General features: G+C 47.7%; 2 protein-coding genes across 2 annotated transcripts; both read left to right on the forward strand.

Moving 5' to 3' along the window:
- The first annotated feature begins 1326 nt into the window (after positions 1–1326).
- Positions 1327–6508, forward strand: SLC10A4 (solute carrier family 10 member 4). The gene is made up of 3 exons (XM_057730015.1): positions 1327–1922; positions 2724–2934; positions 5996–6508. The coding sequence occupies exons 1-3, from the start codon at positions 1327–1329 to the stop codon at positions 6506–6508; spliced, it is 1320 nt and encodes a 439-aa protein (XP_057585998.1).
- Positions 6509–7628: 1120 nt separating this feature from the next.
- Positions 7629–12390, forward strand: ZAR1 (zygote arrest 1). The gene is made up of 5 exons (XM_057726909.1): positions 7629–7724; positions 7771–8757; positions 10240–10332; positions 10417–10491; positions 12092–12390. The coding sequence occupies exons 1-5, from the start codon at positions 7629–7631 to the stop codon at positions 12233–12235; spliced, it is 1395 nt and encodes a 464-aa protein (XP_057582892.1). The 3' UTR covers positions 12236–12390.
- Positions 12391–13490: the final 1100 nt, after the last annotated feature.

Here is a 13490-nt window from a genome sequence, read left to right on the forward strand (position 1 = left end):
GTGAGGACAAGTTTCCAGGAGAAATAATTCACTCTAGGATCTTGGCTTCACACAGACTAACCCAGGGCTAAGACCTCAGCCTAGAAATTCCCACTGCTGGCTTTCATAGCTCAACTGGCCATCACTTTATGGTCCCAGCCAGATGCCTTCTCCAGTGGCTCTGCCTCCTTGGTATTCAGAGAGGGCCCTTTCCTTTAAAGATGCAGCTAGAGACTCACATAAAGCTGTTGAGTCAACATTCCCAAGAACTCTGCATTTGATTTGTTTGGGGATAAACCTGTCTGAAGCAGGGAATCTCACCACTTTATTTCTTTTCAGTCCGTTAATCCTAAGGCCAGGGCTATAGTCAGAACACTTCATAAATCTATGGCCACTGAAGCAGCCTCTCCCCATCTGCCAATAACTTCCCAAATTCACATTTTTCACGAAGACTTTACTTAGCAGAGCTCTTCACCGCACGCTTTAACACCGTATCGCGGTGCACACTGAGCCGGCTGCTTCCGGGTATGGCTGATGAGGCTGAGATTTCCCTGTGCCTCGGATTCCTGGTGTGGAAATATGGAGCTAACAGTATCTCTCCCAAGGCTCTGCTGTGAGAAAATCAAATGAAATAATGCACACGCACACGCAAAAGACCTGGCTCAAACCCCGCCAATATTTTTATTACTTTCTACTTTGAGTCGGAACACAAAAATCTTATTTAAAAATTGTAAGTTAAAGCCAGATATTGTCTTGCTACCAGAGAGCCGCTCCTATTGAGTCGGGCACCCCTCGGGATGCTCAGGGTTGCGGGTTCTTCGAACCGTGTATATGATGTATGTGCGCCCATAGACAAGCCCCTCCCCCCCCTCTCTCATATGTGTCTGGATCTCCAGATTTCATTATCAAAGAGGCAGAGCCCATCAGAGAACTTGATCGGCAGCCAAGCACGGTTTTTCCTTCTTCTTGTCCTTTGTCAGGTCTTTGTTCCGCCCCTGGCTACCCTTTAACAGAACCACTTACTGGTGATTAAAAGGAGGGGACTCGGCGGCCGGGGCGGGGCCTGCGGGCGCGGGGGCCGAGCGATTGGGTTCACCCTCGGGGGCTGCGCTTTCTTAAGTGCCAGCCAGCGGCCTTCGGCCGAACCCCAGCCGAGGACCGACCCGCAGCCCCGGACGTCAGCCGCGCGCAGCAGAGCCTTGCAACCGAGTCCGGTGTGGAGGCTGCGGACGAGCGCACAGACGGACGGTGGTGGCGACCGAAGGCGCAGAGCCGCGCGCGGCGGGAGGGACGAGAATCCGCCGGGCGGGCAGGAGCCAGACCCGCAGCATCCCCGGCGACAGCGCCATGGACGGCACGGACAACGCCACCCTGCTCTTCGGCCCGTCCTCGCTGCAGCCGGACAACTACACCTTGTCGCCCAACGCCAGCAGCCTGAGCCCCGGCCCGGACGCCGCCCTCGCGCCTGCCTCCAGCGCCGGCCTCAGCCCCGGGCTCAGCGTCTCGCCGGGACCCGGCGTCCGTTTCAGCCCCGGCCCCACTGCAGCCCCGGCGCCGACGGCGGGCAGCTTCGAGGGCGGCGCGGCCGGCCCGAGCCCTACCCTGTTCGCTCAGCCCGAGGCCGCCCACGAGCCCCCGTTCTGGGACACGCCGCTGAACCACGGGCTGAACGTGTTCGTGGGCGCCGCCCTGTGCATCACCATGCTGGGCCTGGGCTGCACGGTGGACGTGAACCACTTCGGGGCGCACGTCCGCCGGCCGGTGGGCGCGCTGCTGGCCGCGCTCTGCCAGTTCGGCTTCCTGCCGCTGCTGGCCTTCCTGCTGGCGCTGGTCTTCTCCCTGGACGGGTCGGCCGCCGTGGCGGTGCTTCTGTGTGGCTGCTGTCCCGGCGGGAATCTCTCCAACCTCATGTCCCTGCTGGTTGACGGCGACATGAACCTCAGGTACAGAGCTGCTTGTCCCATAGGCATCTTTCTTATCCCGGTTATCCGCGGTTAAAGCCACAGGTTCAAGGCCAAGGAGGGAGGAAAGAGAGGCAGTTAGAATGAGGCGCGGAAGAGGGGAGAAGAAGCTGGAGATGATGTTGACGCCCGGGCTTTGGAAGTCCAGGCAGACATGAAGAGGTAGGGCTGGAGGGGAGACGATCTAGACGGGGACAGAGGTGCTCTGAGGGTCTTGGGGTCTCATCCGCAGCTCTCTCCCCACCCTTCCTGAGTGCAGGCTGTCAGTGCAGGTTTGCGGGCCCGGAAGACAAAGGAAACTGGGAATTCCGAAGCCAGGACTCACGGGAAATGTAAAAGCAAAATAGGACTATTGGCTCCAATAAACAAAGTAGTCTCACATATAAGACAATATAATTGAGATCAATCCAACAAGTAGTATTCAGCAGCTTTACCATGTCTAACAGGGGGGTTTGGAGGATTAAAAAAGAAAACAAAAATGTTCCTTGCCCTCACAAGGAGCCAGACTGGAACCAGCTCAATAGGCTGTGTGAAGCTGAGGGCAGCAGTCCTGAGATTTTCTTTTTCCTGCCTAGAGTTCACGTTTCATTTGGGCTTAGTTAGCCATGCTGCTCTCTTGGTGCTCCCGGGGATGAAGCAGGTTCTTCACTGACTTCAAGCTGGGGGACCTGCAGTCTCCCCCTTTCTCCTCTACCCCATGTGCAAGAGAGAGGTTACCGAGTGTGCAAGCAAGGCTGTTTGGCTCAAAGCCATTCTGACCTGTGTGCACTCCCTTTTCTGCAGCATCATCATGACCATCTCCTCCACGCTGCTGGCCCTGGTCTTGATGCCCCTGTGCCTGTGGATCTACAGCTGGGCTTGGATCAACACTCCTCTGGTGCAATTACTGCCCATAGGGACAGTGATCCTGACTCTCTGCAGCACTCTCATCCCTATTGGTTTGGGCGTCTTCATTCGCTATAAGTACAACCGGGTGGCTGACTACATTGTGAAGGTAGGGTCACTCTTCCCTTTGCATCCTTTACCTATGTAGAGAGTCCTTGGTCTCTGACCCAAGGCTGAAACAGTGAGAAGTTTTGGAAAGAGGGATAAGGAAGAAAAGGGCTAGGCAGAACTTGCATGGATAAACTTAAAAAAAAGAGTTAATGCCACAAAGATAACTTCTGTTCCATCTTTTAGAACTTCGAAAATAATCACTTTAATTAAGACACCGGATTAATTAAAAACAGCATAAGAGAACTATCCGTACTCACAGGAGGAAACAGATCATGGGTAGAAACAATGCCTGCATTAAACGGCAACATGTTTTCTACTAAAAAGTCACATATTACTAAAAATCAAAGCAGGTGAAATAAATTTAATAGGATTTGTGCAGTATTTTACAAATGCATTACAGTACTCTATTTTTTAAAAGCAGAACTCTGAGAAACTCTGTAAAAGTTTCCTTTAAAATGCTTTATTAATTTTCTAAAAGTAAGGTTACACTAATAAGACAAAAAGTAATTTAAAAACATCATGGAATATAATAGAATATGCAAAACATTAGCTTTAAAGCACAAAATAAAGTTAGGTTTCGGGTAAATAATGCAGAATATACTCCCATTACTAAATTTGTCTGTTTATTTTTCCTTCCCCATTGCCATATTTCATATGGTTTCTAAAGCTAGTGAAAGAATGGGATTTGTATTATTTTGCACAAAATCCCCAATATTGCTTTATTTCTAAAAAGTAATGCTTTTTGTAGCAGTGAGATTTTGTAATAGTTGATTGGAGAAAAAATGTAAATATTTGTAAATTAAACTTTCTTTGAAAACTCAAAAATAGTAGTAAATAAGAGAAAACCATGGACAGGATTCTCATATTAGAAAATTAATCAAATAAAATACATGACTAATTAGTTTAATTAGTGTAAAATGTACATACAAATTCCTTTAGACAATGAAGAGAAAAAGCATCACTGATGTTTCAATTATATAGACTTAAGAAGACATAATCTTTTGTTTTACTTATACTAAAGTAATCTGATTATACAGGGGGCCAACTTTTATTTATATGAAAACTAGAGGGCTCTTTTCAGTACATATATCCAGCCTTGAGTAAAAAAATTATACTCTATAATAAGCATATATATACTCTGAATGTAATAAATATATATGTATGTGTAACTATACGTTTGTTATATGTTATACGTAATATATCTGTAGATCATCCTCTAGAACTTACTAAGCTTGATCACTAAGTTAATACTATTCATGTGATGGCATTTACTATAAAACCTTAGGAATTCTAAGAAAAAGTCAATCAAATGACCTATTTCCATGCTACAAACAGATAAACATATTTAAATAACAGACAGTTCAATAAGATTGTGTAACTTTGAGTTTAAGCTGAATCTAGTCCTTAGCCAGCACACTCATAAGATCTGCTTCATATTATTTTTATACTTTTGCAAACACTTTAAAATGAGCATTCAATGTCAGTGCTCACCCAAATGATTTTAAATGTTAGAACCAATATTTTCACAACGAAGAATCAGATTTCCTGTAGAGCTTTTGATGTAGACAGTTTGAAACTTAATATAAATTTTGATTTATAATAGTTTGGTTTCTGCTAATTGTACATTTGTAGCATGAGTATCTTATATACTAATTATTTCAGCACCCTTTAGGCTAGACTTTTTGACCAGGCCAGATAAATTCTGAATAATCTTTTAAAGAGTATAAAGTATATGCCAATCCCATAGACTCCAAAGGGGTATCCTCCCAGATATCTAGGGAACCAGAAGCAACACTTAAACTGCTGTGGATCTGTAGTCTCCCTCACAAACACCCACCTAACCCCCTCCCCCATTAAAAAAAACAAACTACCAATCCGAAGAACAAGGAGAAGAATTTTTAGGTTTCCATCATACTATTTACAAACCTGTCCTACTTGCATGAGTGAAATGTATCAGTCAGACATCAAGATGACACACTGTTTTATACAATTTTCTAATCTAAAATCCTTCTATGATATATAATAATTCCTAAGCATCATTAGAGACTTACAGGTGGGAGGTTTCTCATGAACAGATGAAAAAGCAGGGAGTTGCAGAATTAGAAAGAATTCCTCACATCTTCTGTTTATGTTTTTTTCTTTTCTCTTACCTAACCTAAGAGTTGGTAATTGTTTGGGTATTGGTAACAATTCTCTGAGATATAAAGTATTTTGAAGGTTAAAAATATCAGACACTCAGTTTCATAAATTAATAGCCTTTTATCTCTTGTATAATACTAGAACTAATTTCTTATGGAAAACATTGGGTGCTGTTCAGGGAAAGCAATATCCATCTGTCCACTCTATTCATCAGACCATACCTGGTGTACTGGGCTTCGTTGTGGCTGCTCTGTTTTTCAGAGGCACATTCACAAATTAAATGAATGCTCAGAGCAGTCAGGACTCTAAAACAGTTATGAAATGGAGGCTGAAAGCCTGGGACTATCTGCCCCCAGAAAAGAGTAGCCTTTCCCTCATAACTGCGTTTTCAACTTTTGGAGGCTGTTTTGCAGGACTAGTCGTCTGTCTGGTCTGTGTTGCTCCTGAGGGCCTATCCAAGACAAGGGCTAGCGGTTATAGAAGGCAAATTGTCACTAGACATAAAGACAGGTCACTAAACAGTTACAGCTGTCTGACATGGCCTGGATGCCTACTGAAGAGGTGACCTACCTGTCTTCAGAAATACTCTGTGAAAGATTTTTTTTTTAATATTTATTTATTTGGCTGCACCGTCTTCATTGAGGCATGCAGAATCTTTTAGTTGTGGCATGCGAACTCTTAGTTACGGCATGTGGAATCTAGTTCCTTGACCCAGGCCCCCTGCATTGGGAGTGCGGAGTCTTAGCCACTGGACCACCAGGGAAGTCCCTATGAAAGACTTTTAATGGCGAAGATCTCCATTCTGTGTGGGAGATCAGACTAGACGGTTCTCCTCTTCCAAGAGCCCAGGATCCCCTTGCCTGAATCCTTCTTCAACTATCTCATTTTCGATGGCTTGTTTATCCATTTTCTTTTACTAGGTTTCCCTGTGGTCTCTGCTAATGACACTGGTGATCCTTTTCATAATGACCTGCACTATGTTAGGACCCGAACTGCTGGCAACTATTCCTGCAGCTGTTTACGTAGTAGCGATTTTTATGCCTTTGGCAGGCTACGCCTCAGGCTATGGCTTAGCTACTCTCTTCCATCTTCCACCCAACTGCAAGAGGACTGTGTGCCTGGAAACAGGGAGCCAGAACGTGCAACTCTGTACCGCCATTCTAAAACTGGCCTTTCCACCACAAAACATAGGAAGTATGTACATGTTTCCCCTGCTTTATGCCCTTTTCCAGTCTGCAGAAGCAGGGATTTTTGTTTTAGTGTATAAAATATATGGGAGTGGAATATTGCACAAGCAAGATCCTCTGGATGAAGATGAAGATACAGATATTTCTTATAAGAAACTAAAAGAAGAGGAAATGGCAGACACTTCCTATGGCACAGTGAAAGCAGATAATTTAATTTTGATGGAAACCACTCAGACTTCGCTCTAAATATGGAGATACACGGGAGAGTTTATCTTGCTGAAATATTACTTCATATTTATGGTCTGTGGTAGTATCTATGGTTTACATAAAGAACAAGTGGTTCACATTATCATACATGTAACAGTTTTGATCTGCCCACCATAAGGTTGCATCGTATCTTAACCAAGTGTTTTCATAAATTACAAATCAGTGTCGTAATATAACTTGCACCTGGGACTGCTAGGGTGCTGCCTGAACCAAATGTGCTTTTTGGTTTTCACCATTACCAATTTCTATGACTGTTGCGAATATGTTAACTCTTAGAAAACAGGGTCTTGGAAATGTAGAATTTTGATGCACTATCTTATATGAGTAAAAACACGCTATATTTGTAAAGCATAACTGAGTTTAATGTAATTGTTGTTAAAAAAGAACAAGTGTGCTTGCTCAGCTTATGAATACTTGACACTGTTAAAATTTGACCCGTATTCAGAAAAATCCCCAAACAGGTCAATTAAACAATGAAATATAGTATTTTATTGTCCAACCTGTATCAAATCAGAGAATAATTACATTAATGTATTTGATTACCTGACCTGATATCTATTTGTAATGAACAGCCAACATGTTTCTAGTGGGCAAGGCACTTGCTTTCAACTGGGGACTGATTGAGTCTTCGTGAACACACCGTAAATCAGTTTCTCTTTTGGAAAGATTATTTGGTTAGGAAAATCTGTAGAACGACTACCCACCCCAGAGAAGAGCAACAGTCATCGGTTCCTCTTGGTACTCAACAGCACCTCCTGGTCAGCATTTGAGTGGGGGGTGAAGGGGGGCGGGGGGGGGGGCGCGGGGGCGGGAGTGGAGTACATTCTCCAAGGGAGAAAACTATTAGCCTAGATACAGATGCCCTAGAGTGCTTTCCCCATGCACTTACTGAAAGGGTTCAATGCGTAGATTTCTCAGAGCAGCTCTGAGATGAATAAATAACCTATAATTTGCGATCGTGGTATCAGACCTAAAGCAGTTCCCCAAACCTTCGCATTTTTGCTCACTAGCCAGAGGCAAGGAGCCTCGCCTCAAGCTTCCTGGGCGGCGCACACAATAACCGAGGGATGGGGACCACCTGGCGCAGCTAATCCGGGTGATGGTTCTCCTGCTGGTGTCCTCTCCACCTGGGGCGAGTTCACTTACGGATCAGTTTTGCTTCGCAAAGAAAGCCTTCTTTGCAGATCATCTAAGGGTATTTGTGCCAGCCTCCGGGTGTGGAAAGTTTCCACACCGAGAAGGTCGGGGAGGGGCCCCTTCGGCGGGGACAGGGGACACCAGCGGGTGGCGGGAAGGGGGCGGGGGGCCGCGCAGCGCGGCCATCGGGGGTGGGGCCGGAGCCCGGCTGCCCGGGGGAAATCGCCTATTTAGGGCGCGGGGGCGGCCAGGAGCGGCCGGGGTGCGCTGGTGGCCGCCCGGGGGACGACGTGCTGGACGGTCACATGTACCCGGCGTGCGCCCTCTACTCGTACCCCTACTCCTACCCGGGGCCCGCCAAGGGTAAGGCAGCGGCGGGCGCTGGAGGCTGGCGGCACCGGGATGGGGGCTGCCCCGCCGTCTCCTCCTCCTCTGACCGCGCGGCCTCCTCGTCCTTCCCGGGCTGCGGGCAGCTGGCGGCCGCCGAGTGCTTCCACAGCTACCAGCGGGCGCAGCTCATGGCGCTCCTGTCGCAGGCGGGCCCCGGCCTCGCCCCGCGGCCCGGCCGGGCCGGCGCTCGGGACGTGGCGGTGCAGGTGAACGCGCGCCGCGACGTCTCGGTGCAGTGCTCGCTGGGGCGGCGTACGCTGCCGCGCAGGGCCCGCGAGCCCGGCCCCGAGGGCTCCGCGGCTGCGGGCGGCAGCTGCCCGGCCTCCCCGCCGCCGGCCCGCCGGGGCCCCGAGCAGGGCAGCCCGCCGAGCGGCGCCCCGCGGCCCGTGCGCTTCCCGCGCACCGTGGCCGTGTACTCGCCCGTGGCCTCCCGCCGCCTGGCCACCCTCCTGGAGGGGGCCGAGACCGCGGCGGGCGAGCAGAGGCCCGGGGCGCCCCCCGCGAGGCCCCGAGGCCCCGAGGAGGGAGAGGGGTCGGCGAGGAAGGCGCCCCAGCAGCCGCCGTCCGAGGAGGACGAGGCCCAGGCCCGCGTACCGGCGAGCCGGGAGCAGCCCCCGCCGGTGGCCAGGGTCCCCGACGCCGCGGGCGAGGGGTCGTCGCCGCGGAGCCCCCAGCCGGGTAAGGAGCGCCTGCGCTTCCAGGTGAGTCCCGAGTCGGCCGGGGAACTGGCGGGGGAGCCCGGAGAGCTGTGCGCCCTCCTGCCTCCTGTCCCCGCCCCGCGGCGGCTCGCGACACGTGGAGGCGCGCGCTCCCTTAGGCGTGGGCACGTCTGTGTTTCTGTCGTCTGCTGCTGATGTCGTCTTTCTCTGGCAGAATTAAATCCAGGGTAGCTTGCTTGCTGCTGCTGCTGCTGCGATCGTAAAACACCGGTTTCATAGGGGTGGCCGGGGAAACGCCCTTTTAACGTTCTTATTCCGAGTGTATTTGCTGTATAAAGCTCTGACCACGGGAGTGTAGTCCTGTGTTGATCCCGCATTGGATGATCTAGGATGGGTCTCGGAGCATCAGAAGGTGAACTTAACTGGCAAGGGGAGTGCATTCCCAAGGATTCCACTCACACTTCCTGATTCATGTGTGTTAGAAACCGTAACAATTGACTACTGGGGTCCTAGTGCAAGGGATCTTTCCTTGCACTTAAGACGCACCCCTATTCAGAAATCTAGTAGTACTCCTGGAGCGTTGGCGCTCTCCTGTATTGCTGTCTGAGAGGAGCAGGCTTGGAAGGCCAGTTGGTACGTGCCTGTAACCCTAAAGGGCTGGAGCGCACGCAGGGGTCGTAACCCAGGGCAGTGGAAAGGTGTGAGAGGCAGTAAGAGTCCTTTTGGGGGTCTCTTCCAGGATCTCCAGGGCTGTTCAGTGCGGATGGGGGAAGCAAAGAGTGAATCAAGTTTTATACACAAGCTATGCTCACTCCAACCTGTGTGTGTGTGATCTTAACTTTTCCCTGGCTTCAGTTTGTTCACCTGTGAAATTGCTCAGTGTCCTCCAAAGTTCCTTCCAATGCTAAAGGCCTAACTCCAAAAACCTGTTCATAACTTGTTTCTTACTGAGGGGGAAGGAAAACTTAATAAGGTAATACTACTTTTGTTCATATTACATGTGAATTATGGCTTACCCATAATTTAGATTCCCAGGGCCAGTGTTTGGTGGAAACTCAATTAGCAATGTAGAGAACTTTTTTCCAAGGTGTTCACCCAGGATTATTTTAGGATGCAGAGTCTTTTTTTTTCTTCAGTTTAACCACTTAATTTGTGTATGTTCTAAGGTCAGACCTCTTCTACAAGAGGGAAACCCTCCCTAAAGAATGCCAAGGTTCAGGAACCCTGTGTGTTTGGCTTTCTCCTTGCCTGTCTGAGGGGAAAAACACTTGCTTAGTAATCTGTTAATTTGCTTTATTAAGTTAATCTGGTACATAAACTTCAGTGGGCCCTTGCTTTTCTACTTGATTAAGCCATTAGCTTTGCTAATTATTGCTTTGTGGAGACCAACTTGAACCTGATTCTATTTTCCTCCCTGATCTGGAGTGGAGTTGCCAGTTTTAAGTATCAGATCCTTTCCAAGCTTCTGGGATGAAGGCTAATTCGGATGTCATGTTGGTTAAACTCTGCTATCCTTTTGCTCAGTTCTTAGAGCAGAAATATGGCTACTATCACTGCAAAGACTGCAATATCCGATGGGAAAGTGCCTACGTGTGGTGTGTACAGGGCACTAACAAGGTAAGCAATGCCCTATATCTGGCGTCATCCTGACCAGAGGTTCAGGAGGGTTTTGCTTTAAGTTTTTCGTCTTTCCCATCACAGGTTTACTACAAGCAGTTTTGCAGAACATGTCAGAAGTCTTATAACCCTTATCGAGTGGAGGATATCACCTGTCAAGTAAATCGAATGTTTTCATTTTGTGTCTGAACTGGGTAGTGATTAGAAGATTTGGGGTTAGTTTCTTGAATGTTTTTCCTAAAAGAGCCTAAATTCCCAGTGACCTGAGGTTTTGATTCCTTTCTGGAAGGAGTTGTAGAGATAATGCTTAATTGGGAAACAAGGCCCTGGTGTTAGTTTCCTCCTACTCTTGCACACCTCATTCATGTGAACATTTTTAGAGACTTGCCTCACTTGCAATATGGAAGCATGTTTGCTTTACCTGGGACTCAGTCTAATGCAGGAGAAAGTAACCTTAAAACACGGAATACCTTTCTACTAACATGAGGTAGTAAAGGTTGATGATTTTACCCAAATGCATTTTATGAAGCACGTGCCCAAGTTAAAGTATTTAAAAAAAAAAAAAAAAAACACACACACACTTGTTTTTACTAAAGTTTCCATTTTGCCTGAGAGTTCAGAAAAGGATTTGTTTTCAAGTAAACCTAAATTGCTTTAGCTTTAACCCTAAGCTTTATGTGGTTAACTTGGTAACATGTCGCTTGTTATTATTAACTGAGCACTGTGATAAAGGGCTGTGATAATCCAAGAGGGAAGAAGTGACTAAAGGTACCTGTTAACCACACAGGTGGTGGAGCTTGACTTGCCAGTTGAGGCAGCCTAATCAATGCACTTAACTCCAGGTGGGCTCTGGAAGCATGAACACTGCAGGGTGGATGGAGAGAAGTTAAATATGGAGAACTTAGACTCATCTCCATCCTGGGAGAGTAGGGTACATCCTACAGTAGGAGAGAGGAGTTTGACGATGAAAGTGAACTCACTAACCACTTCGCTTTTGGCACAGCAGTTACTGCTCTGCCTGCGGCCTCAGCTTGAGGTCCTTTGCAGCAGGGAGAGGGCCAAGCTTAGCCACTGATGCTAGACCTGCTACTAGCTCTGACCTCACACCGTCGGTTTTGTTAAACTCCTCTCTCCTGCTTGCTTGTTTTCCACCCTTCAAGGTCAGGAAAAGATTTCCTCTTAAACTGTTTCAAAAGAAACTTCACTATTCAGAATCGAATCCTATGCAAGATGGGAGCAGGACTGCATGATGAAATGCTCTATTCCTCCCATCCCTCTCCTTGCTAGGAGGGGATGGAGACAGAACAAGATTAGCACAGGACCTTGCTTAGCGTGCATTCAGTTAGTACTTGAATGGACTAGAAAAATAACTTTGAAGTTCTAGCACATCACCAAGGGTGTATCTTTTTTTAAAGCAGTAATTAGTTTTTTATTGGCTGTGTTGGGTCTTTGCTGCACAGGGGCTATCTCTAGTTGTAGCGAGGGGGGGCTCCTCTTCGCTGCAGTGCATGGGCTTCTCATTGCAGTGGCTTCTGTTGCGGATCAGGGCTCTAGGCATGTGGGCTTCAGTAGTTGTGGCACATGGGCTCAGTAGTTGTGGCACATGGGCTTAGTTGCTCTGCGGCATGTGGGATCTTTCTGGACCAGGGCTTGAACCCGTGTCCCCTGCATTGGCAGGCAGATTCTTAACCACTGCGCCACCAGGGAAGTCCCAAGGGTTTATCTTCTGTATGTACTTTTCACTTCAATTTTTTTTCAGAAATGTAAACAGACTAGATGCTCCTGCCCAGGAAAACTTCGCCACGTGGACCCCAAAAGGCCCCACCGTCAAGATTTGTGTGGGAGATGCAAAGGCAAACGCCTATCCTGTGACAGCACTTTCAGTTTCAAGTATATCATTTAAGTGAATGTGGAAAAAACCCAAAACACTGGTCCTGCTGAACATGTGCTAGTGGAGCGGACAAATGAGCTTTTTTCCATGCCCCTCCTCCGGCCACTCCCTCAAAACACTTCATGAAAGGCTGTATTTGACAGAGCTGTCAAATAAAAGCATTGCAAGCAATTGATACTCTGCGTAAAATCCTTAAGATTTAGGAGAGCCTGCCTTGCCTTAACAGTCTGGACCTGTTACTTTATTTGTCCATTGCTTGTGGAGCAGCCAGGGTCTGAACTTGGTCAGTCACTTGAGAAAACATGATAGAGGGACTCACAGATGTGAGTTTTACTGCTTGTAGGTCTGTAGGGCCAGTGCCTATAAGAAATTAATGGAATGAAAAGCCATCGATTAAAATGAGGATTCTTCTGGGACAGGTGGAGGCAGAGCCAGGCCTTGATGTCTGAGGGGACTCGGGGGTGGGGATGGGTAACCCAGAGGCAGAACCCAGAATGGATGGCCTGCAGGTGATCTCAGTTTAGTAGGTGCTGAGGGAGACAGGCTGCGAAACTGGTGACTTGCTAATCACATTGTCAAAGGGTGGCTAAGGGCAGCTTTAAGATGTTAAATAACTTCAAGTGGACTTCAGCTGGTAATCTGTTAACTTTAAAAAGCCTCCTAATTTAAAGATTTAGAGGCAGCTTTAGCCTTTGTCATTACGGACTTGCAGTTCTGTAAGTGGAGACAGTGTTTGGCACCATTTAACACAGGAATCCTCGTCCTAACTGCACCTAAGTGGCTTTCTACCAAGAAAACACGGAGGCCCAGCACCAGAGCTCTCCCGGTGCAGGGGTTGGGGGATGACAGGAGGGATTCTAATGAAAGCCGAGTTGAGAGCTGTTGGCTTCTTGCTTACAGAAACCACATAATTGGAGCCAGGTGCTAATTAGGCCGCCTTCCAATGTTCTAACCATCCCATTTAAGTTAACCCTTACTACCTTAGAGGCCATATATAGTAAGTCTATTAACATCTTGGATGCTTGTATGTAGACAAATATGGAGAATAAAAGAAACTAAAATGAGTTTCAAGTCTCTAGAACCCTTTATAGCAAGAGGGAAGGCCTCTAACCACATGGCCTGGTAGGGTGTTTGTAAAAATGCAGATTCTTACACCCCATCCCTCCTGAATCACTACATGGACGTGAAGCCTTGAATAAGTGCCCCAGGTATTGCTTATGGAAATGAAGTGTGAAAACTACAAGTCAGCCTTGCACTTCCTAGAGAA

Source organism: Hippopotamus amphibius, chromosome 3 (assembly GCF_030028045.1).
Source record: "Hippopotamus amphibius kiboko isolate mHipAmp2 chromosome 3, mHipAmp2.hap2, whole genome shotgun sequence".
NCBI classification, from domain to species: Eukaryota; Metazoa; Chordata; class Mammalia; order Artiodactyla; family Hippopotamidae; genus Hippopotamus; species Hippopotamus amphibius.